This window comes from Cygnus atratus, chromosome 3 (assembly GCF_013377495.2).
Source record: "Cygnus atratus isolate AKBS03 ecotype Queensland, Australia chromosome 3, CAtr_DNAZoo_HiC_assembly, whole genome shotgun sequence".
Taxonomy (NCBI): domain Eukaryota; kingdom Metazoa; phylum Chordata; class Aves; order Anseriformes; family Anatidae; genus Cygnus; species Cygnus atratus.
Window position 1 is genome coordinate 33692638 of NC_066364.1, and position 24168 is coordinate 33716805.

The 24168-nt window shown below is 39.7% G+C and overlaps 1 protein-coding gene across 7 annotated transcripts in view; it reads left to right on the forward strand.

Annotated features, from left to right (window-relative positions):
- Positions 1-15426: 15426 nt before the first annotated feature.
- The window catches only part of SENP6 (SUMO specific peptidase 6), an 80372-nt gene continuing 71630 nt past the window's right edge, over positions 15427-24168 (forward strand). For 3 of the 7 annotated variants that reach the window (XM_035543152.2, XM_050709920.1, XM_035543153.2), the window contains exon 1: positions 15428-15680. In XM_035543152.2, the coding sequence (XP_035399045.1) occupies positions 15629-15680 (52 nt within the window). In that variant the 5' untranslated portion in view covers positions 15428-15628. Of the gene's footprint in view, positions 15681-17086; positions 17130-24168 lie in introns of those variants that run through there. The other 4 variants (XM_035543148.2, XM_035543149.2, XM_050709921.1 and 1 more) reach the window with 3 other exon arrangements.

Consider the following 24168-nt stretch of genomic DNA (forward strand, 5'->3'; position numbering starts at 1 on the left):
AGACATTCTGCCGTTTCAGCTTTGTAAGGGAATAAAAATCAAAAACCATAATCCTTTGATTTACTTTCTAAATGTTTTTTGGAAGGACAGTGTTCCACCTCACTCTCATGCATGAATAAGTCGTCTACAAATCCTTACCCTTGCTTAAAATTTTGTAATTACCTTCATCAAACGCACAGGACAGCACTATAAAACATGGCCATAACAATATAATTTCACAAGATGAACAAGTTATGAAGAAATTTTCAGTCCAGAGATGGCAGAAAAGATAAATCTTAACTAAAACTGATTAAAGATGCTGCTTCCACAAGCAAAATGATGTCTGTGTGAGACAGGATAAGGAAGTTATTCGCTAGCTACAAGTTCCCTGTTCCCAGCAGACAACACAACAGATAAGGAAAAATGTCACGTAGCTGTTTACACGGTAAGTGATTAGGTTAAGGAAAAGGGTGAAGAATAACATGGATGCAATGCTTATAGATGCAGATTGCTATGTGATGCATGAGGTGAAGCTGTCTCTTGAATTTCCTGGCGAGACTGACGCAAAGTTCTTGTAAAGGCCATCCCACTGCAGGATCTCAGCCTTACTACACCCCAATGAAGGTATGTCATATCCTTTGCCCAGTATAGGACATCCTCTAATCTTAAACACTATAATTACGAGTTTAAAATTGCTCTTGTTGAGTTACTTGTTACTCACACTAGTGAACATCAAGTTTTGGCTCTCCCTATCTAGAAGACTGGACACTATTTTTGTTAGAGTTGTTAACTCAGCTATATCACACAGAAGAAAGAAGAAGCTGTATATTCAACTATTCCAGTACATCACTAGCTCTTTTCTATTTTACTTACCCTATTACCTGCTCTAATACATAATGATAATTGTAGTCAAACAACAAGCAGACTGTGTAGCTGCAAAAATTATAATAACAATAATAAAAGCAGATGGAAGGGTTCCACAATTTCTGCAGCTCTGTCTACATGTTGTACTTTAGACAGGCCCCTGATCACCCTGCCTATATTCTGTGCTGACCAAGAGATGTGTGAGTGCAGTAAATGTCTCACCGTGCCAGAGCTAACAAGGTTGCTGTCTGGCACAGTTAATTAGCCTAGGCTGTGCACAGAGTGAGCACACTCATGGCTGGCTCAGAGCACTGGCAGTGTGAGTTTGTATTAGCTTTCAGCACAGGCATAGAAAGACTGTGCCTACTCACAGCACGACACGTAGGCATATTCTGAACATAAATCTGGGTCCAACAGCATTAGAGAAAAGAACCTGCCCAGAAACATCATTGAGGAAAGGAATAAAAAAAATCAATTAATATTTGAGACACGGGATGTGGCACAGAAACATAAAATTATCCAATACTCTTCTTCTCAAGACTGGGGATGTTTGTGTGATTCAAATGCTACTGTGGAACTCAGATAGCCAGCTTATATGATTCACCTAATCAGAGATTCCTATGCTATAGAAATCTACATCTGAGCTAGGCATCTAGATTCCCTTTACAGAAAATGAAAAGAAACAGATTTGATGAAACAATTCATCCCAAGTAGACATCTAAAAATATTTGAAATAAATCACACTTTCAAAGTACCTACTTCTCTCCATTAAGCACAAAAGAAGGGCAGACCACTAGCTCACATGTACACTAGTTCTGTAGTCATCTAAAGACAAGAATGATGAATCCCACTGTCTGTGCCTACGTTCCTTTAAGTGAGGATAATCATATTTCTGACTTTGTTAGAAGAACTTTAAGGCACTAGAGGCTGTGAATACCTCAAAGACTGAATTCTCATGGTCCAGATAGCTGTAACAGCATTTTATTTTTATAATAGTATTTATTTAAAATATTCTTATCTCTCAGGGTAGGTAATTTGAGATAATATGTATATAGGACGCTTTGTTATTAATAGCACCTCACTTCATCCACATGTTTTACAAACATTAGTCTGTATTATCAGTATTATTGCAGCTGTTACCTAAAATACAAAGTAAGGCCAAGTGCTGATTTTCTAGTTTCACATTAAATTGACCAAGTAAATTGACCAATCTTCCAAATCATTCACCAACTGGTCCTGCTGATGGATTTAAAAGCCTGATTTGGATCTTCTCCTCTCTTACATATTCTCATCCAGAGTATTTTTCTCTTCTCAGCTTGAGCTCTGATCTTTCCAGCACTTCAGATTCCTTGCCTTCATAACTGAAAGAGATTCTGTATTCAACAACTCCTGTCTGAGACCTACCTAAATTACCTTGATCAACTTTCAAGGTAATGTATTAGTGCTTAATTTGAAATTGAGCAAAAGACTAAGATGTTTTTTCTCTCTTACAGGTGACTGATGGTTCTTAACTTTCTTGATGGCTCATTAAACCAAAAAATAGTAATCTAAGGGTTAATTTATCACATGATGCCAGGTAATTGTATCTTGCAGCACTGATAGGTTCTTGATAATATAGGTAATTACTTATTACCTTTATGGTCATATGAGAAGAAAAAAAAAAAAGATTTAAAAGTTATATTATTGTAAGCAGTAATTATTGCACCAGAAGCTCCAATAAAGATTTAAACATATATTTCCCCAGCAGTCATGCTTCAGACAATCACATATGGTAGATCATAGAATCACAGAATGGTTTGGGTTGCAAGGGACTTTAAAGATCATCTTATTCCAACCTCCTTGCCAGGGCAGGGACACTTCCCACTAGACCAGGTTGCTCAAAGACCCATCCAACCTGGCCTTCAACACCTTCAGGGATGGGACATCCACTGCTTCTCTTGGCATCCAGTTCCAGTGCCTCACTACTGTCTGAGTGAAGAATTTCTTCCTTATATCTAATCTAAATCTACCCAATTTTAGTTTAAAGCCATTACTCCTTGTCCTATCCCTATACTCCCTAACATAGTCCCTCCCCAGCTTTCCTGTAGGCCCTCTTTAGGTACTGGAATGCCACTATAAGGTGTCCCCCACAGCCTTCTCTTCTCCAGGTTGAAGATCTCTAGCACCCACACAATTTTTATGTCTGAAATGTATACTGCAAATTTCCAAGTTCATTTATCATAGTTAGAAATTGTGGTTATTTCTTAAAACAGAGAGTTCTGTATCGGAACGCCATTACAGGGTTCCAAAATGGTTCTATGATATCTTGTATGCTCACACTTCCCATGGCATTATGGCTTGCAAATAACCCGCAGACAGTACACACGGAGCATAAAAGCATCAAGAAAATCTTTGTGAGCCAAGAAGGGCAAATGTTGATGACAATGCTAACTTTATCCCCTTGCACTTACCATTGTGGAAGGTTATTATTACATGTTCACATACATTATAGGCAAGTGGAGATATCCTTTGATACAGATTTTGCTCATTACCATTTTATAGAAATGGAAATATTTGTTGTTTGCAACCCTAACATATTTTTATATATTAATCTAAGTGTTTCAAAACTAGTACCATAGTCTTTATATATTAAACTAAGTGCTGACCAGGATACTTACAAATATCATATGTAATGAGTAACACTGAAAATGTGATATTATGAGGCCCGTAACAAACAACTCAAGTAAAGTAATAATGCCTTGACCCCATTGCCTAGGAAAGAAAAGAGGCTTGTGAGTTTTCTAGTTGAAAATAATGGTTGTGCCCACAAGATTTGCAAATGGCTTTCTTACAGGAGCACATAGCTGGGTTTAACTGTAGCTGTAACCCCGGGTTTTGTTACACACACACTTTTTTTTTGGGGGGGGAGGAGAGGGTATGGAAGGGGTGGCTGGCACATGGCAGCAGGCAACCAGCTCCGAGGGCGATACAAAAGCCACCTCTGCTCGCCACACTAAGCGAGGTCGCCCCCTGAGGGGGTGGCCGGGCTCCGGGGCCGCCCAACGGCCGCCAACGGTCAGCGGCGGTTGGGGGCGGCCGTTGGGCGGGTCCGGGGAAACGCCCGAACCCCTGCCATGCCCTGCCCCGTCTGCGCTGCCCCCGAGCTCTGAAAGTTGCTAGAAGGTTCCCCTGCCGAGCGAGAGCTGTTTCTGGACCAGAGGCATTGCTTTTATCTCTTCGTACCCGTCGAGGCTTTTCCTTCCTCTCAGGAGCGCAGGGAAGATGTTCTCCTGGCCTGTTTCAAAGCTTGCTTCCTCCAGGCAGCTGCTGCTAGCCCGTAAGTAGTTCTTTGTGGAGAAAGCTTAAACGCACACAGGCTAAAACCCAGCAAGGGAACAACCCTCTCACCTGTAGGTGAAATTAGCCCTCACCAGAGGGCTGATGAGGGTCTGTCTCAGGCTGCAGTTGGCTGGAGCATGTGGTGTTCCTTGCACCCAGGCTGTGCTAAAGGCTGGCCGAGCTCTCCTGGGAGCAAGGAGCTGCAGTAACTCCTGTCTCAGGAGGGAAAATAACGTGCTGTTAGCTGTGAACTTTGTAGTGCGTAGGTTAAAGGTGTATTGACCTGTTATAGGGAATGTTGTGGACTTTTTCAGCTAAGAGGACAAAGAGGTCAAATATCCTTGTTGGTGCTCTGTTTACTTAAGAGAATTTGCAAGGCTCTACTTTCTTGGGTATAAGAAGATTCAGATAACTTAGTTTCCCTATTCATAGTATGAAAAACCACTTCAGCATGCACTCTGCCTTGTTCTCCTTACTTCAGAGGTCATACACATATTCTTTAAACTTCCAAGCTTTTTTTCTTCATTATGTTTTTCCTTTTTTTTGTTTTTCATTTGTTTCTGTTTTCAAACAGAACTACTTCTCTGTTGTGCCTACTGAAATCTCTATCTAGATGAAAGCTCTTCTTGAAGACATTAAGATCTCAGGCATTTGTTTTTTCATTTGTGTGAGAATAACCTTTTACTATCTTAAGCGGAGGTTTACAATTAATGTGCTAGTTTCAACGAAGTTAAATCCAGCCTAGCACGATATGATTACTGCTTTGTAATGTCCTTGTGAGCCAGAAAAAGGATATTAGTTGAATAGTTCCTCGTTATTATTTCTCTGGGGAACTATTCAATATTTCAGGCTGCTACCCACTTCTATTTGGACACATTGTCCGTTATTGTTCATACATTATTACGAGAAAGGAGATGCTTCAGGGATTTGATAGTCATCTCATTGCTGAGTGTCAGATTTCTTCAGAGCTAACAGTGGTTGAATGCTGAGAGTATCCACCTGCCTGGATGCTAACAACAGTCAGAGCATTAACCAGGTCTTTAAGCTTGTTTACAAAGAAACTGAATGTGGAAAATCTATGTTAGAGCGCAACTGAGGAAGCAGATGATGTTTCTCTCATTTGTGTCAGGAGTATTTCAATTATATTTCTTGTTTCTCTTCATTGCATTATTATTGTTTTGAAATCCTCTCCAAACTAACCCGTTGCTGTCTGTTTTGCAGAGTTTTGTATCAGTGTCATACAAAACATTTTCAATTCCAAAAACATACTTCGAGATTACTGGTAACTTATGAGGGATCTCAACTTTCTTGCCTTGCTCTAGATCTGGTAGAAACTTGGTGTTTCATTCGTTTTGACCTGCAGTGCCTAAACCAGCATCCAGAGGTAGAAATCAAAATTTATGAGTTGGGTGCCTTATACTTTGCCTGTAACAAGATATTCTTAGGTTCTCTGAGACAGTTTTGCATCAAAATGTCACAGTTGAAGAATGTGAAGTGCAGATTTGATGTTAAGGTGGCCCTGAAGTCTGACTGCCTCGTTTGAGTTCCTATATACTTTTAGGTAGTTACCTACTCTAAAAAATAATCCCTTAAAATTGAAGAGTCTCCATGTATAGAAAGGTATTTTTTAAGATAAAATACCAAAAAAATCCCTCAACTTTATTTTATCTATATACAGGGAAATAGATAATTGAATTTTTGGCATGTTTGTAGTTATGCCACTTGCAGGCATCATTTATATTAATGCTGTTGAAACATTGTGTTGAAGCTTACATGAAAATTTCTGCTAGTGTTTACATACGTACAATACCTCTGCAAGCCACGCTGATTTTATTTCCTTTGAAGACACATAGACAATTTTCTAAGTCCTTGTGTAGTTCACTTACCTATTAAACTGATGTTCTATTTATGGAATAATACAGCACATTCTCTAGCAATATGTGGTCATGTAAAAAAAGACCCTATCACACAGACACAGGAGGAGATAGAGTAAGGTTGCTATGGGAACCTTAGCTCTAAATGGTCTGGCTTTTGTTGGCTTAAAATCTCAAACATTGTGTTGCATTAATTATGTTTTTGTTGAGGTTCTTTGCACTGAACATGAAATTTGTTGGGTTGCTGTTCCAGTCTTACATGTCTGCGTGCAACACTTTTAAAAACAAAATGACTTGTGTTAGCTAATACAAGAAGGGGAGAATGTGTTTTATTACCAAACTGAATTACAGTACTGAAGAAAATACACTCAATAAATAGTGACTAGATTTTCTTTTTATTCAGCTATCGCTATCCTCAGTTAGTATCCATGAACCATATTCAATAACAAGCTAATACAGAAGAACCAGCAGTGGGAGGGAGTCGTAACAAAAGGCAGGAATGGGGTAGCAATTGTGGAGGAAAAGAGTTGGAGAAATCTCTGTTGGAAGCATGGGAGGGATTTTCCTACTGATTTTGGTAGGAGGAAAGAAGCTCAAAACAGAAACTGAATAAAAAGACAGATTGAGGGAAGACTGAGGGAAGAGAAGAACTTGAGCAATGACAGAGAAGTTGAAGGATTGCTTTTAGTGCAGGAGCCACAGGGAGGAGTGAGACAGGAATGGATAAAGAGAGCCTGAAAACAAGGTGAGTCTATTTGGGGAAGGGGAGATGGTAGCAGGTGGGTTGCTATTAAGTGGTGAGGATACTAATAGAATTCAAAACAAATATCCCCAAATTGTGAATATATTAATCAGATTGCACAAGTTATTAACCATAAAGTTATCTTACTATATGTTAATATATATAGCATATGTATTCTCCTAAGGCCTCTTCAAACCTTGAACTGTATGAAACCAATCAAATTTCACACAGTAAGAAAGGAAACATTCTATAGCATTGAATGTCTTCCCAGTACTTTTAGAAAAGTGTCATTTGATGATTTTCCTCTTGGAAAGCTACTTAGGAGTAATGAATATGATTTAATTTTCTTTAAATTATATTACTTATTCTTAAGAAACTTATGTTTCATCTGCTGAATTTTCCACAGAACGATTTCAGTCTTCATTCATCCTTATGGGTGGTGCAGAGAATGGAATTTTTATGATGAAAACTGATACAGCACTTTAAAACTTTTCAGTACTGAAAAACAATACATGTGGTATAGATGCCAAAAGGCAGCAAATAGGACAGACATTAATAGTAGGTATGCTCCACTGTAAATGGCCTCATATGGTAACTGTAATTTAAACAGTTGGCTAAAATTTCACATTGTTTTAGCAACCGTAAATCCTCAGTCAAAGTACATACATCTTCAAACTGCTGAAAAACTGTACTTTGCATCTGTATTTTCTTTAAAAAAATAAAGAGAACAGTGCTGGTGATCTTGGTGCCTTTTACAGAAACTTACACAATTCCATATATTAAAATAAGTAAACTTAATCACGCATTATAGAGTTTTCTCAAAAAAGAAATAAATGTCTTCATAATATTCCAAGGAACAGCATCTGTCTTCTGAGCACTGAATTGACTGAGTAATATGCTTACATGTTCACAGCATACTTACCTATTATTGTGGACCTCATGCTCCTAGAGAAGATGAGTAACTACCAAAGTAATTCTCATGAAATTTTAACAGGAAAAGTTAGCAAAACATTAAAATCAGTCTAATCCCCCACCCCCAATCAAAACCTAGAGGCAGATCACACGCCAGTTATGCCCATAGCAGTTAACATCTCTGTAGCTTTTTACAAAAATCAACAGCAATAGTAGTGACATGTATATGTCACGTGGGTGTCACATCAAGGGGGCTCCATTGGTGTCTAGTAGGACTCAGAATGGTAGCAGCCATTCCCTGCCCCCAGTGTGTCCCAACCTCTTGGCCTTCTGCTTTTAGCAGCCTCCTGTAACAGCTTGAATAATGTAACCTGTTGGTGCCCATTATGAACAATACACAACCGGGTTCATTCATTTTTATGCATGCAGCTAATGCAAGAAGGATGACAGATGCCTGGAATGAATCAATCAAGGATGGATACGTAATGACAGACACTGTCACTTATCAAAGAGCATAAAGACTGTGAGACTCTTTAAAAATTAAAAAAAAAAAAAAAAAAGCATATGATGTGCTACTTAATAAACAGTGATAGCTTGCTAACAAACACCGCAAAACTCACTGCGTTAGCACATCCCATCTCACTGAGGTGTCTTTGTATAATATAACTGTGAGCACGAGACAACTCCAGTTTCTTTAAGCTCCCCTCTCTCAGGGCCCATGTTGCTTACAGCAGTTAAAGTTGTCTACACTTCCACCAGAGTGGAGGCTCTACTCCATGGAGATGCCTTACCTTTGATTTCACAGTGATTATACAGGGCCTAGTTCCACACAACTCTGGAGAAAACTTCATCTTCCCTGAGCCTTCCAAACACACATCCTATCATTTGACAACTGCTGTATGTGTAACAGATCGAGTCCTGTGGACCTATGTTACTAGGATACACTTACAATAAAGAATGTACACAACATCTTCAAGCAATGGACATCCACAACCTTCTGTTAGAGGAAACAGTGTCTGAGAATACCACCCCCTCCCTATGTGGGTAAGATTAAAAATACTAAGAAGAGCGGAAGTTTAAAGTACACATATCAAGGTATTCTTACATGTCTCTTGGACTTATATTCCAATCTGCTGTTCCTAGGAATAACTGCAAAGCTCTGATGTCAAACTACAGTTTTATCCATCCTCAGTGGGGTAGTTGGCATATGGGATTATTAGGGAGAGAATGCAGGTGATACTGATCGTACTAAGACTTCAGCCGTTGTCCTGTGTGATGTCTTAAAATTGACCTAGGAAACAGGTTGAAAAAAGGTAGTGGGTGTGAGAGTGGCATTTGATTCTGCGCAGGTTTATCCCAGCTGTAATTCTGCTTGTATTTTCACTGCCATACTGCAAGTATTGCAAGCCCCTGCCATAACAGGATTGAGTTCATGGTGATCTGGATAGATGAAGAAAATTATCTAAAACCAGCAAGATAATATGTAGTGAAGGCAAGTACAAAATCCTAGACTTTAGAAGGAGAAATCAGACGAACTAATCCAAAGTGAGATACAACTGGCTAGGGAACAACAGTATAGAAAAGGGCTGGGGAATTATATTGGATTACAAATTGACCATGATCTAACTGTAATTTTGTTACAAAGTATTTTAGGACATATTAAAAGGAATTGTAGCATGTCAGAAGCAGAAGACAATCATTCTGCTTTACTTGACTTTAGAGAGACCTACATTAGTGCTGCATCCTGTTTTGAATGCCCCACTTTAAAATGCAGGCGAGTTAAAGGGACTCCAGGGAGAAGATTAAAATAATAGTGAAGGAAGGCTGAAGGAATTGTAGAAAAGACTGAAAAACATAACAGCAGTCTCCCAGTATATAAAAGTTGTTCAGAAGAGCACAGTGACCTCTAATTGAGGTAGAAGAAGAAACTTATTTGTAGAAAATATAATTTAGGTTAATATTAGGAAAAATGTTCTGATATGCCATCTGTGGAGACTGAAGATCCATTTTAAACTGATTTGTAAGGGCACATACTTGTGACATTGTAAGTCTTTACAACTTGTCTCTATGTAGGAGGACAAACTAAATGATCCCTTTATGTCTTTCAAATCCTTATTGTGTGGATTCTGTTCTTTGCAGTATGGTTATTCCTACATACGCTTTTACTGGTTCTACTTCACAGATGAGAATGAGTTCACTACTATACTTAACCAGTGAAGTAGGCAGACAAAAGCACATTCATCATCATAGTCCAGTCTCTTCTCTCTTTACCTGAGAAGCAGGTTTAGAGGCTCTTCTGATTAGAGGGAAATTTGTAAGAAACAAATACATACATACTCAAACACATACTTTAGTATGTATTTCTGCTTGTACGTATACAGGTTAGTATTTGATGTTCTATGTGTCCTGGATGTAGTTTAGTTTTAGGAACATAATTCAGATACATACAGAAGTTACCTACATAAAACCTGTAATAACTTGTACTGAAAGATTGCCTTAATTGCTCTGAAAAGTAATTTTCCTTTAAGCTTTATACAAGTAGGTAACTTATGAAACAGGCAGAGGAAAGGTGATCCTGCTCCAAAATGCGTGACCTTGCTGAAACAATTTTGATTAGATGTTTTCTGTTTATTATACACATCAGCTTAAATTGGATAGTTCTACTGACATGAAAATCTGGAGGCTAATGATTATTTACAAAGCATCTCCAAGGATTTCAGCTACAAATCAGTTTCCTTTTCTGATGGGTGTGAGACCATTACAAAAATAGACCATCTACAAGCACTGTTTTCTAGTTGGCAATTAAGAACACTTCTTTCCATGTGTGATTGTGAGAGTGACTTCTGTATAACTTAATACAAACCAAGTTTCAATATTTTTTAAACGTGTTTAGAAATACATTCAAAGTTGACATAGGCATATTATGTGTTGATTTGAAAAGCAGGAGACAGGATCTGACACTGCATATACGCATAATATGTTTTGTATGTGGTATGTTTTTGCATGCCTGAAGTGTCTTCAGTAACAGTTTGAGTCTTACTGAGCTTTTAGTTTTATTATGGTAAATTTTTCTATAATTTTGTTTCCCTGATTACATAGTCTTTGATTTTAGTATTTCATGCTGTGGATGCATTCATTATCTTCTTTTTGTTCTCAGATGAAAGGCTATTGTGGTTATGCCATACTACTTATGTTGACAAATGCAATGTTTTATATTTTGCTTCCTTTAAATCAGTTAGAACTTCTGTTCTTGTAGTAAAATCATGAAAGAGTTCTGCTCAAAGACAGACAAGAACAGACTTATAATGTTGCCTACTGATAAAGTTTGGATTGCAACCAATAAATATATTTGATCAGTTTGTATGCAAAAACTTACTGCCATTAGAATATCACAATAAAAATGCTGGAGAAAGGGAAAATATTATTTCAGGTTAACAACAGAGTTGCTTCAGGAAACTTAGCAAATACGATAAAGTGAGTCAAAATATACTGAGATATCTTTTATACAGACATTTTGAATATATATCAGAAAATATATTCTAAATGTCTCAGAACTGTTACATTTTCTTCAGCCTTTTATGTGTTCCCCTTAACATTTACAAAACTACTACCAACAGTCTTGTTTCTTAACAATCTTCTAAAGCTTCTTTTGCTTGGTCAACGATCAATCCTTGCCTGAAAATGTGCAATAAAATAATTACACAATGTAATTATTAAGGAATAATTTAAAATACAGAAGATTATTCCACATTTTTCAGATGGGATGTTTTACATTTGAGTTATAAATGACAATTTCTTCTTTTGTATGACTCCGTGTATAAGTTTTAAACCATTCTCTTTTACAAATTTCTTCTCATGATTAGTATTATAATTCTTATACTTCGGAGAGGTACTGTTTCCCAGTCTCTGATACAGTGGTTCTGGGCTGTGCGCCAAATTCTATTTTCTTCTTTTTTTCAGAAAAAAGGGCCTTCCAGAGCCCAAACCCTGCAGAAAGAAATACTATTTCCTAAAGTACTCTCTGATGCTGTGTTGTGGTTAATGATGTTGTACATTTCTCTCCATCAGTCTTTTAGGTCTACAACTCTCACTCTGATGCTTGATGAGTCATAGCTTTTTAGTCTAATACAGTTGCTTGATCTTACTGTCCAACAAGAGAACTTACAGATTTAAGGCAAAACTGTTTCTCTTTGGTAATGTAGTAATGACTAAAATGGTGCAGCAGATATTTAAGCAGCAACCACAGCAATGAAAAACAGGATTTTTATTTTCAAAAGGTTTATGGCAGTAACAGAAGATGTAATAGATTCTTGTTCGTTATGGTTATTCTGCAACAACGCAATGTTGCGTTTTGAGATAGGCGAGTCAGATTTAAAAACTATGGCTCCTTCAAAGAAAGAATTAAAAGAATGTTTTAGTCTAAGTTCTGATGATGTTTAGCAGCCTGTACTTGTTTATTATCTACTCAGCAAACTATCTTTGACACCAAAATTTAACAAAAAACATTTCCAAATCTGGATGCATTGCTGTAAATCCTAGCACATGGACAAATTGTATTCTTCCACTTGTGAGTATTCTGGAAAAGTTTATTACGGTATGCAAGCTGTCCTGAAATAATATCTGGTAAAAAAACAAGCAAGACCAAAGAAAAAAAAACAACAACAAAAACTAAAAGTGAAACAGTACGTTTAACAGCAAGAACAAGACAAAGTAAGCACAAGAAATATATCTGATTTTGCTTTAAAAATGCAGAGGAGAAACAGGCATCAGGTCACAAGGACAAAAGAAAAGCTTTTATTTTTAAAATAGAGCAGAGATTGTGCATCTGTAATACATTCAAGGAATAGTTCTAAGAACAGCAATGGAAAACAATGACAAATAATTCAGTCCATAATCATTATTTTCTAAAAGGTGTTACTGTTAAAAAAAGTCAAATTGTAGTCTGTAGAATGGGTTCATGGGTTGTAAATTACGAAAGGTTTGATTCAGGGTACCAATAAATTCCCTGTGATTTGTGTAGCAGTAAAAAAAAAAAAGTAATGTATAATGCCACAACTACAGAAGGTGTGAAATTGTAATCCTAATTCTATTTTATTCCTAAAGTAAGGAAATAGTTTCTATGCATTAGCCACCCATTTTGTTGGCTAACCTTACAAAACACAGAGAGAAAAGAAATAGTTGGAAAGAATCAGAAATACAAAGAAAAAAGATATATTTGTCACTTCAGTACTAAATTATCTAATTCATCTAAATAATCTAAATATTTATTAGTAACAAGCTTTTCATTGCGGGAAGAGAAGGAAAAGCGGAATTTGTTAAGGTGAAGTAAAAATTGATCATCACCTAATGAAGTAATCAGCTTTTCACTCTCTGCAGTGCTGTGACAATAGAGCAATACACGTTTGTAAATACATGTTTGTAAATTTAGGATCTTAGATTGGGTCCTGGGGTTGTCACCTACCTGTAATGGAAGTGGTCAACTTCTAGTGGCTGCTAAAGGCCAGGAAGTAACGAACTGCTGTATTTTATTCCTGGGTTCTTACTGAGTGAAGACAATTAACATTTGGACTTAAAAGAGAAAGAAAACGCAGTAAATTCTATATGATTTTGTCCAGCAGAAATAGGAATGCTAGTTTTCTCTTCTCATTGATCATTCAGTTACATGTGTAAGACACATGGACAAAATCCTCTGGTTCTAAGCAAAGCTAGGAGGATGCTGAAGAGACTTGACTCAGCAGTATTGCACTCCTTCACAAATACTTAGCAAACAAACAAAAAAATGGACTATGAATAAAAGCTTTATGAAAAAAAAGAGGTTTCACAAAATACTATCCGCTTGCATCCTTCAACGGTTTTAAAATAATGAGAAAAAAAAAAAAAAACAGAGCGAGATGTAATTTTGGGGCAGCTCTTCTCCATAAAATAAATAATGTTAAATTGCCAATCAAAAAAGTCTAAAATGAAGGATGCACCCAGATGAGTATTGGCAACTTCTTCCATTGCTATTTATGCTTTAAAAGATGTTGTTATCTATACTGTGCTCACTAAAAATAAAACTGTGGAGCTGCATTTGGTACCATAACTTGATCAACAAAAGCACAAAACTCTTATCAGACATTTATTCCAATAAATCGGAATCCTTAGTTTTTAAAAATCTGTGAAGAATTAGGTAGACCTGAACCTTTCTGGTCTCAGCCGAAAATAGGAACTTGTTTTTGCAGATTTCATGTTGTGACTCCACCATAAACCAACCCTCTGTCCAGATGATACCCTTCTGAGACATGATAGGGTATTTTTACAAAATTAGATTCTAAATTTCCTTTCTTCTGTTGTTTCTCTTTTTCTTTTTGGTCTTTTAATGTTACGTTTCTATTAAGCACATGTGGTCTTCTGGTTTCTGTATAATTAGCTTGCACTGAATTTTCCTAATTGATTCCTGTTTAATTTTATTACTAATGAAGGAATATTTTACGATTTCTCCTTCAGAAAAAGTCTCTCTTTTTCTACAGAGAGGTGTTTGGCAGCACTGATCCAGCTTTTGGATTTTTTTCTAATCGCTCATTAGCTCTGGTGATGCTATATAGCATTTGGGGAGCACTGACATCTTTTGTGTCTTCCTTTTCTGCATCTCTTGCTGGTGTGCAAACTAAGCACTCTCTCTCTTAAGTGTTTGTAAACACATTGGCTTTTGAATGTGGTTGGTGTCAGTGAATCTGGGAATGAAAGTAACAAATTTAGGAAACTTGCAGAGTTTTCCTGTATTTAGCTTTTAATCTTCGTAGGCGCTATGTACTTGAAGCTAACCTATTTTAGGACTTAAGTGTGCAAAGTCTTGAGTTTCCTTAATTTTGGGAGCTCACTTTTCAGAGAGAAGTCATTTTAAAACTAGGTACTTTAAATCAGACACGAATTCCTCCTTTCTGCGATCAAAGTAGCATTAATAGTGTCAGATGAAGGCATGTGTCCAAGAAAGCCATCTCTAGCTTTTGCCAATTCCAGGCTGTCAGAATTTACCTTCCATTTTTTAAAATATGTTTTGGTGCTTTGGCTTCACGGGCAGGCCATTTAAAATACAAAACCCTACGTGCTAGACGAACGAGGATTTTTTTTTTCTTTTAAAAATCAGACACACCGGAGGCCATGACTTGCAATTTCTGTGCAGTCGCCTTGGCAGCGCCGTGTTTTTTGCGGGATCCGGGTCGTGCGGTTACGAACGCCTCTCTCGGGCCGCGCATAACGTGAGGACTCGCGAGCCTTGCTCGGCCCTCGGCGGCCTCCCGCGAGGGGCAGAGCAGCGGGCCCCCGTCCTGCCCCGCCGCCGAGTTCATTCATTGTGCGCGGCCCCAGCCGCCTCCTCACCTCCAGCCCTGAGCGAGGGGGGAGCGGCCGAGCCCCTGCCGCGGCAGGGCGCAGCGCCGCTGCGGCCATTTTAGCGTCTGGGGGCCCGAGCCCGGCCCGGGGGAGCCGGAGGGGGGGCCCGGCAGGGCAGCGCCGCCGAGGCCCCGTTCATGGGGGAGAGAGAGGGGCGGCAGCGAGCGCAGCCTTCCCTCGGCCTCCCCCCTCTGCTCGGAGGCGGCTCCGGCGGAGCCCCGGCCGGGCCCGTCTCCCCCTGCGGGCTCCGGCGGCGGCTGCAGGGCCAGGCCCGGCCGGCGACCGCGCGGGGGGCTGCGGCGGGCGGCCAGGGGGCGGGCGGAGCGGGGCGGGCGCGCTGCCGCCGCCGGCTGCTGCTGCCGCTGCGCGGGGGCCGGAAGGCAGCGGGGCCCGGGCCGCCGGGAGCGGGAGAGGGCCGGGCCTCGGCGGTGCTGCTGCTGCCGCCGCTGCGGGTCGGGCAGCCTTCCGCAGTGGGGGTGGGCGGCGGAGCGCGCAGGCCGGGGGAAGGGCCAGGCCCCGCCGCCTCGCTGAGCGATGGAGTGAGGCAGCGAGGCTCGGCAGCGGGAAGATGGCCGGTGGCGGCGGCGGCGGCGGTTGCAGAGACAGCTTGTTTCTGGAAGGTGCGTGCACGGCTCCCCCGGGGGGAAACGCGGCCCGCGTTGCGCTTCTGGCAAGCGGCGAGGGGCGCGGAGCGGGCCGGGGGCCGGGGGCAGGCGGGTGCGTGTGTGTGTATCAGGTCCCCGTTGGGGGCCGACGACAATGAGAGGTGCCCCGGTGGCGTGGGGGAAGGGAGGGTGCCGCCAGGGCTGGCTCCATTTGGTGAAAAGAGACCTGCTTCGGAGGGAGGGCTTAGCGAGGGCGAGCCGATCCCTTGTGCTTTTTCTGCCTTTCTTTCATTTCCCGAGGCCGGGGCAGCGCCGTGTTTTGTTCGCAGGGGCAGAGCGCCCAGAGCAGCCGGGGCTTGGCGCAGCGCGGGGGGGCTCCGAGCCCAGGGGCGCTGGGCTGGCAGCCGCAGGGCGAGGGGGAAGTGGGGCTCGTCCTGTCCCTGCCCCTGCTCGGCGCCCAGGCTCCGGCCTAGGCCCTACCTTTCCCCCCTCACCGTGAAATGAGGCCGGGCTGCTTCTAAAATGCTACTTTCAAGCCTTGGCACTGAGGTTCATTTGGGGAGGGGGGGGGCGTTTTGTGCTTACATTCGACTATAATTTGTAAAATTTGATGATGAGTCTATCAGCTGTAACTAAAAAGAACCTTTAGCGCTTATAAAGCCTTGAGTATTTTTTTTTGCAGTGCAGTTTTTTTTCCTCTCTGTAAAGCTCTTAATTATAATGCAAAAAGTACACTGAATTTCGAATGTATTTAACTGTTGATTCTTTGCAGTTTAACCCGTGAATAAATCGTCTGGTATTGTAGTCTTGCAAAATTGCTATAAGCACATACCCGGTTAACATGGGCCCATAGCTGCTAAATACTTAAACAATGATAAGAAAAAAATGTATTAATTTGTTCTTCATGAGTGGAGTTTTTCAAGTCAGGTGTAAGTTTAGCAATGGTGATTTTGTATGATCTGTATAATATAGGTACTACCTCTTGCACATCTTCCTGCAGGATGTTGGGTTTTGTTTCTTGTTACTAGAGGTTCTGGAGCAGAAATACTGCATGAACAAAATACTGTTTGCTGGTTTAAATAATTAAATCTGAAGTTCTGATGTTCAGAAACGCCTTCTGGTTAATAACTGCTGTCATGTTACCTCCCTTCTACCTTTAAGGTGTTCGGTGGTGAAAGGAGGACTCCCTGTTGTGGACACCATTTTTTTTTCCTGAACTTTCTCTACAGTGAGGTTTGCTTGTACTGCTCGAAGTGTCGGGATGGTGTTTAGTCGCTGTCTTCTCTGCGCACCTTGGCTGCATGCTGGTTGGACAGGTGGCTAACAAAAGATAGGTTTTGTGTGCAGCACCCCCATTTTTTATTTTTGAGATCCCATTTCAACATCAGTATCAACGTGACACTGGATAGCATCCCCCTTGGAAGTTTCAGTATTCCATGGCTGATGGGCAGAGTAATCAATCGGGTTTGTGTTTCCTCTATTTGGGGACATGTTAATTTTAGGACTAATGATGTGACCTAAGAGTGTGCAAGCATGCTCGCATGTATGTGTTAGGAATCTTTTGTGAAGAAAACCTAATGTGGACAACGGTGACGAAAATTTACGAGGGTGGACCAAGTCCAAATGGGATGATAATACTATAACAGGTTTAGTAAGAGCAGGTAAACTTTGTGCTGACTTGAAGCAAAGGAAAAAGAAGTGTTTCAAATGTTACTTGAGAGGTTTACTTCTTATAGGGTGTGTTGACTTCATAGGAAAAAGGCATACAAGGTATCTATGTGGATTATCTAGCAGTTTTAAATCTGGAAACGTACGACAGCATGTTAGAACAACGATTATTCATTCAAAGGTTGGACTTTAGACAAGCGTGAGAGTTCCAGATTTTCTGAAACGAGTACAATGTGGACAAAACCAGGGAAAAATGTGTGTGGAGTAGGGAATATATCAACTTCGACTGCAAGGTGATGATTAGAATATGAGCCTAGAATTTAAATCTCTGCCTAATCTGAGTCTATATATTTCACAGACTCCATTAGAATCTATGTAAGCAGCAACTAACAATTGTGTTTGCTTGATGTTTTCAGAAGTGTTAGATTAAAGCTTGATAGAGGGAAGAGGGAGAACTGAGAATTCTGTTCATCTCTGCCGTTAATGCTCAAAACAAATGAATTAGGTACCAAATGCTTGTTACGTCTGTCACTGTAATTGAGCTCAATCTAATAGAAATCGTTCTGTTTAAATATGTACCTCTGTGTGCATATATGCACACAGAAAATTCTGGTGCTTCACACTTACATTGACTATCAGTCAGACTTCAGATAAACAATGCACTTGAATGAAATTAATTGCTTGCAAATAAGATTAGCGATTTTGTTTTTGATTACAAATGTCCAGTAAGGTGCTGCTTTTTTTCTTGTTTAGTGTATTAGACATTACCATAAAGAAATAGCTTGTTATTCTATTGTTAAAGTGTTTTCTTTTAATATTTTCATTATTTTATTCTCCAATAAAAACGAAGGGGTCTTTCTGGAAGAGTTTTCCTTGAGTGATTTATCTGTTGCCTTCTGGTAATGTTGTTCTTCAGTAGTGTGATTCATACTAGCATTTAGGTTTTTGGCCAGTCTTACATATCTAATGTGTCATCATTTTTTATGCTGTGTTGTATAGACTGTCTTATGGAAAATGTGGAAAAGATTCCTAGAACTATGTTTGACACTTTAAAACTGGATTCATTGAACTGCATTCAAAACCGCTTCTGGAGCGGTGGTAATAGTTTTTAGTATGTTAATAGACATCATATCTATTGATATACATGACTTGCATGTTTACTTTTCTTGAAACGTGAGGACTGTTAAAATTGGAAGAATGGAAAGTGCTGCATTTTTGTTATTTTAGCTAGTTTGCAAGTGGAATTGGTGAAACTTTTTCCTTGTTTTCTGAATTTACTTTCCTCCCCAGTACAGTTTCAAATACATAGGAAGAATGTGCAGAAATTTGTGCTAACAGAGTAGCCCTGTTGCATGGGAATTCTTTCCTGATTTGGAGGACGAGAAATTTAGTGAACAGAGATTTCTGTCTGCATGAATTCCTGTATTTTTTACTTGATAGTCAGACCTAAAACGTAAAGCAGTAATAACCAAATCCATTTAGATTTAGGAGAAGGGGATGTTCAATGCTTACTTTAGGAATGGAGAGTACTATTGATCGTTACTCCTGTGGAAAAATTGTGGGAACTCTTGTTATATTCTGCCCCTTGGGATGTTATTGAGCTGCAAGGAGATGTTGCCTGTTATCTATTGCACGGATACAGAGAAGCTTTTAATTTAAGACTGGAGAAGAGAAATGATGAACCGTATAAAGTATTCCGAAACACGTATTTTCCAGAAGAAGGGAGAAACCTTTTATTCCTTCATGTTTTCTTCTTTTTTTTTTTTTCCCTTTTAAAAATCTCTTGGTGGTTACAGTAGTGATACTGGGAACTAATTTTGAAGTTTCTGTTTGAGGACCTCCTCTCTAAGGAATGTTGCCAGTCCCTACCTTCAGAGCTGCTGAGAGATTTGAGTGCAGTCATGACAGGAATTTGCTCAATTTTCATTCCATTTTCTTGGCTACAGGTTACCTAATAACAAATGAGAAAACTGTTTGGATTACCCATTAGCAGCAGCAGAAGAAACTTCACAGTTGTCTGAGGACTCTAGAAGACTGCGTAGTTTTTCATTCAGCTCACGTATAAAGGGTTGTCTTCACAAAATGAAGAGTTGTGGACTTGTGTATTTTCTTAAAGGAGGCAGAGATTCTGGAGCAGCACAGAAACACAGGCCCTGCGTGTGATCCTGTGTAGATGCAGAGTTGCTATTTGAAGTGGTGGTCAGCCTTTCCTGCTTTTTCATTACTTTTATCTTGCTGTGAAATCTGATGAGAAGAACACAAATTAGGAGGGCAGAGTGGAGTTTATATTTAGATAGAATACTTGAAAATTTTCCACCTGCTATCCCTCTTCTATTTATTTTACTCTTAACAGTGAAATTATTAATTGTTTTAATGGTCTCTGAAGCTGTTTCTGACACTTCTATTGATGACCTAGAGGAGATAGGTATTAGCTTGGAACTGAAGGAGCATCATTCACCTTCTTCTGTCTTTTATCACAAGCTAAACTTCTTCATGCTGTTGACCAGACCACCCTGGTCTTCCTCAGCCCCATCAGTGTCTGGATATGTTCTGTTCCTTTCTTCTATTTTTGAGAGTAGTTTTCTACCTGAAAGTGAGAAATTCATGACTCTAGTGGCTCTCTTATGTCTTCCTGTCTTCAGCCCCATTTGGAATTTTTTTACAGCATTGCATCTCTCTCTTCTCAGCCCATTGTTTCAGTGTCCTTTCCAACGTTTTTAAGAACAGGAAACCTCCTCATTCACTTCAGTGGCATTATCTTCAGGTATTGAGTGGGGAGATCTTAAACCCACTTGTTGGGTTTAAAATTGAAATTATCTTCATACTATTGTGTTTTTTGTCAATCTAACATCAGCGATAAATGGCATGAAATGTTAAAAAGACAAACTGCTTAAAGCATGTGGAAAGATACTAAAAACCTTAGTTTTTGAATGCTCTGTAAACATGTTGTAATACACTCGGTAGCATAGTCTAAAATAATAGCCTGTGCCCAGGTCTGCTTCCACATCACCTCTTTCTGGTTAATTTTGAGATGGGATTTTAGGAGCCCAGACTTGTCCTTGGCTGTCTAAATTGGAAGGCATCTGTGTGCAATTTTCTGGGTTTTAGTTAAAAGCACATCTATCATTTGGTAGCTGCTGCTATAATAGTTTTGCACTAAGTGAGACATAAAAGTTTTGGGTGTAAGTAATTCTGTTGTGCAGCAGGCCTCATCTGTTACTTTCTGGCACTTGGATTCGGTAGGAAAACACTACTTTTTCTTAGAAAAAGTGGAGAAATTCTACTGTCTTTTAGTGGCAAAAAAAAAACACAAACCCAAACCAGGAACTTGGCAATCTTCATAGAATAGATCCTTACACTCTACTTTATGTAAGGGTAAGTATAAAAATAATAGTAATAACATAAATAATAGTATCAATATATGGCTTGCTAGCAAAGATAAGTCAGCATTTTGCAAATGTTTTGCTCGCACAAATACTTTTATAATGAGCCTATTTGGATATTTTAGTATTTTGCTGCTTGTTTTATGTACAGAGATAAAACACATAATGGATTATTTATTGAAATGATCTAAACAACTACTTTGGCTTTTATTGCTATTGTTTCTGAAAGACTACGCATACATTTCAGCGCAGTATCAGGCTTCCCCTTTTTTGTAGGGTTTTAGCTGCGTCTATAATTGAGATAACCGAGGGATGTCAAGGTGCTTTGTGTTGTAGCAGGTCCTGTAAAGTGAGACTAATTGCCAAACTCAACTTGTCACTTTCAAATAATGCTTTATAAGAATGTGTGGTGTTTGGGTGGTTTTTTTTTTTTTTTTAGCCATCATCAATTTGTTTCTTCTGTTCCTACTAATATCTTTTGAACCTTTTTGTTCGAAGAGTAGATACCTCACACGTAAATAGATTGAGACCTTGTGAAATTTGCCCACTTTACTAATTCAGAAGAACCAAAAATTGGAGTCCCACAAGCAAAGGCTTCAGTGTTTCCTCAGCATGGTTCAGTTTGCTGCAAAGTGATGTTTGTACCCACACTGGCTGAGAAGTCAAGGGCCAGGGGAGCAGGGGGACTGTGCACAGGTCAGCATGTGCCTGCATGGATGTGTGTGTGTTGCAGAGGAGTGAAAGAGTGCAGGATAGCTTAAGATACTGCAGGAGGCTGAGAAAACAAGATAAAAATGGAGCTGCTACAGTGGGGGAGGCTGTAGAGATAGAGGGGACAAATTCTTTTGGGGCAAGAAGGACAAATGTAACTCTTAACTTAGTTGTTCTGGAAGACGCTTCCATTGGGGGAAAAACAGAGTTGGAGTGTTTCTTTGGGCCCAACTTTTAGTGCCCGTTTGGTAAAGTTGGAGTTTTTGTAGGGCAGAGTTACTTCTCATAGGTTGAAATCTGTCTGATGCTCTCGATTAGTTCTTGCTTAAATATATATATATGTATATTCTTATTCATTACATAGAAATAAACACGGTGGTAATTTTATCTTCCTTAATTTTTAAAAGCATGTCTTAAGCCTTCTCTTACAGTATTAAACAGCGGTGAACGTGTAATATTTTCAGGTGAAGCTGATCTTAAGCTGTGGTGGAGTCAGAGTTGGTGTCTTGCGTTGGCCAAGTCAGTTGCCTGTGAATGTCACATTCTCAGGAGTAAATGGCACTTTTCTGAATGGGTGGGTGCTCTTCAGCTTGTGTTGGTGGATGCTATGGTCCAAAAAGAATTACCTGGTAGTCCCTATTGCCCTGTCCCTTCACAAATCCAAAATAAAATGTTTTTGATTCTGCTGCTGATGCGAAGAAATTTCTTGGCCTTCAGGAAATGTCGCGAAGATAATCAGGTGTTGCATAATGAGTTAAAATCAAAGGGTGTGGTTGTATTCATTAAATCATTGCCTGATGCAGTGACACAAATGTTTAGGATGGAAGCTTTTTTTTTTTTTTTGAGAACTGCTGACACTATAACTAGAGCTTAGTTCCTTAGTACATACACATAGCTGTGAGATGTCTTTGAGTACTTTAAATAGAATGTAGTAAAAGTGTTGCAAACTTATTTAATTTTCTTGTATGGTGGTGTCTCCCTGCACAGAACTGGGGATCGTGCCAAATGGGATTCAGTCTCTGAATTACAGCATAGTATAAATCAGAATCCGGAATGGCTAATGGTTATTTGGGTACTGTAACTAACAGGAATAATTAAGAGCAAATAACTTGAGAAGTCTTCTTGGTTTCGTTTATGGTGTAATGTCTGCTACGAGTTAAAGAAATAACATTTTGGCAATGCTTTTGTTTGAATAACTTTTTCTAAGTGATCCATGGAAAGAATTATGTTCTAATAATGTATGGGGATAGTTGCTTATTAAAACGATTGTAGTGAAAGCTTGAATACCGGTGTCTTGTAGCTAATGCACACGAGCAGTCTGTAGCTCACAGATACCGAATGTGAAAAGAATTCCTTCAAAATAAACTGTCCAAAGAACGGTAAAATGATTGTGGTGTGATGCCATTGTCTGGTATAAGGTAACGATAAATTGTGGTGTGATGCCATTGTCTGGTATAAGGCAACGATAAATTGTGTGCGTGGATTTCCTAAAGCAGTGAACTGTGACGTTGCTGCTTTTATCTTATCATGCTGCAACTCCATTTTGAATGTAAAGCTGCACGCCAACTATTTATTGGTTCTCTTTGCAAGGCTTAAAATTATTAACTGGTTTAGGCATAGGGACTAACAGAACGTTTTAAACTGATTAAAACATTACGTGGTGCAGCTGTGCAGCTCTGAGGGCCCCCTGCTGCAGGTGGGGGAGGTCTGCTGCTCTGTCCCCTCCGGCCTCCCCCAGCATCCAGCCTGGCAGTGTGTCTCATGCTGCCCACCGCCCCAGGGACCGAGCGGTTTATTGTCAGAGAGGTTGAGTTTGCTGTGTACTGTCCTGCCGGATCGGCGCTCTGCCAAACCTCTGTTGAATTTGCTTGCTGAAGGGTAAGCCTGAGAGGCAGGACAATGGATTGCTTTGAGGGGGGGCGGCCGGCCTCTGCATGTCAGGAGTAGGACGTTGCCCCTTCTGTCTCTGGTGAGCTGTAAAGTCAGCTTAAGGTGCAGTATGGAACTTAAACTTAAGAATAAATCCTCTTGTGCAACATCAGCTTTACTCTGCCCAGGGAAGTTTAATTATTTTAAATAACAGGTTGAGATCCACACAGAACTCGTTGATGGTGGAGGCTGGAGGAAATAAATTAGCAGGCTGTGGTTATTCTTGCCTGGTTGGTCAGCGGGCCTTTCAGCAGGTTTTGGTAACGGGCAAATGCTGCGGGTGGCAAGAAAACATTTCTCAATGCTTGTCCCAGTGACTCCTGTGAAAGGGTAATAAGGAGTGAAAGGAGTCGAATTCAGTGTATCTCCCTCTGATCGAATCTTCAAGTGATGATTGAGAAGCGCTGTGCAAAGCTTTCCCATTTTTGTTTGTTTTCAGACCGTATAAGCTGTAACTGAAGCAAAGTCTCCCCGCTATTGTTATTTTTTATTTATCTTTTTTTAAATAAAACTTGCCACAGAGATTTTGGGGAATGATAAATAAGGATAACATTTGGCTGGCCTGGTAAAACACCGTGCTGCGTGACATGATTAATATTATTTAATCTTAGAAATTTATGTTTCTAAGAAACAGCTGTGAAAATATTTGTTATTTTCATGAGAATGTTTTTGTCCGCTGCAGTAAAGTTGTTTTCTCTTGTACTAAAATTCATTCTGTTGATGTATTTTTATTAAAGTTGTAGGATATAATGTTGTGTTTGTTTGGCATGTCCGATTTTTATGGCTCATTTAACAAAATATGAATATCCTGC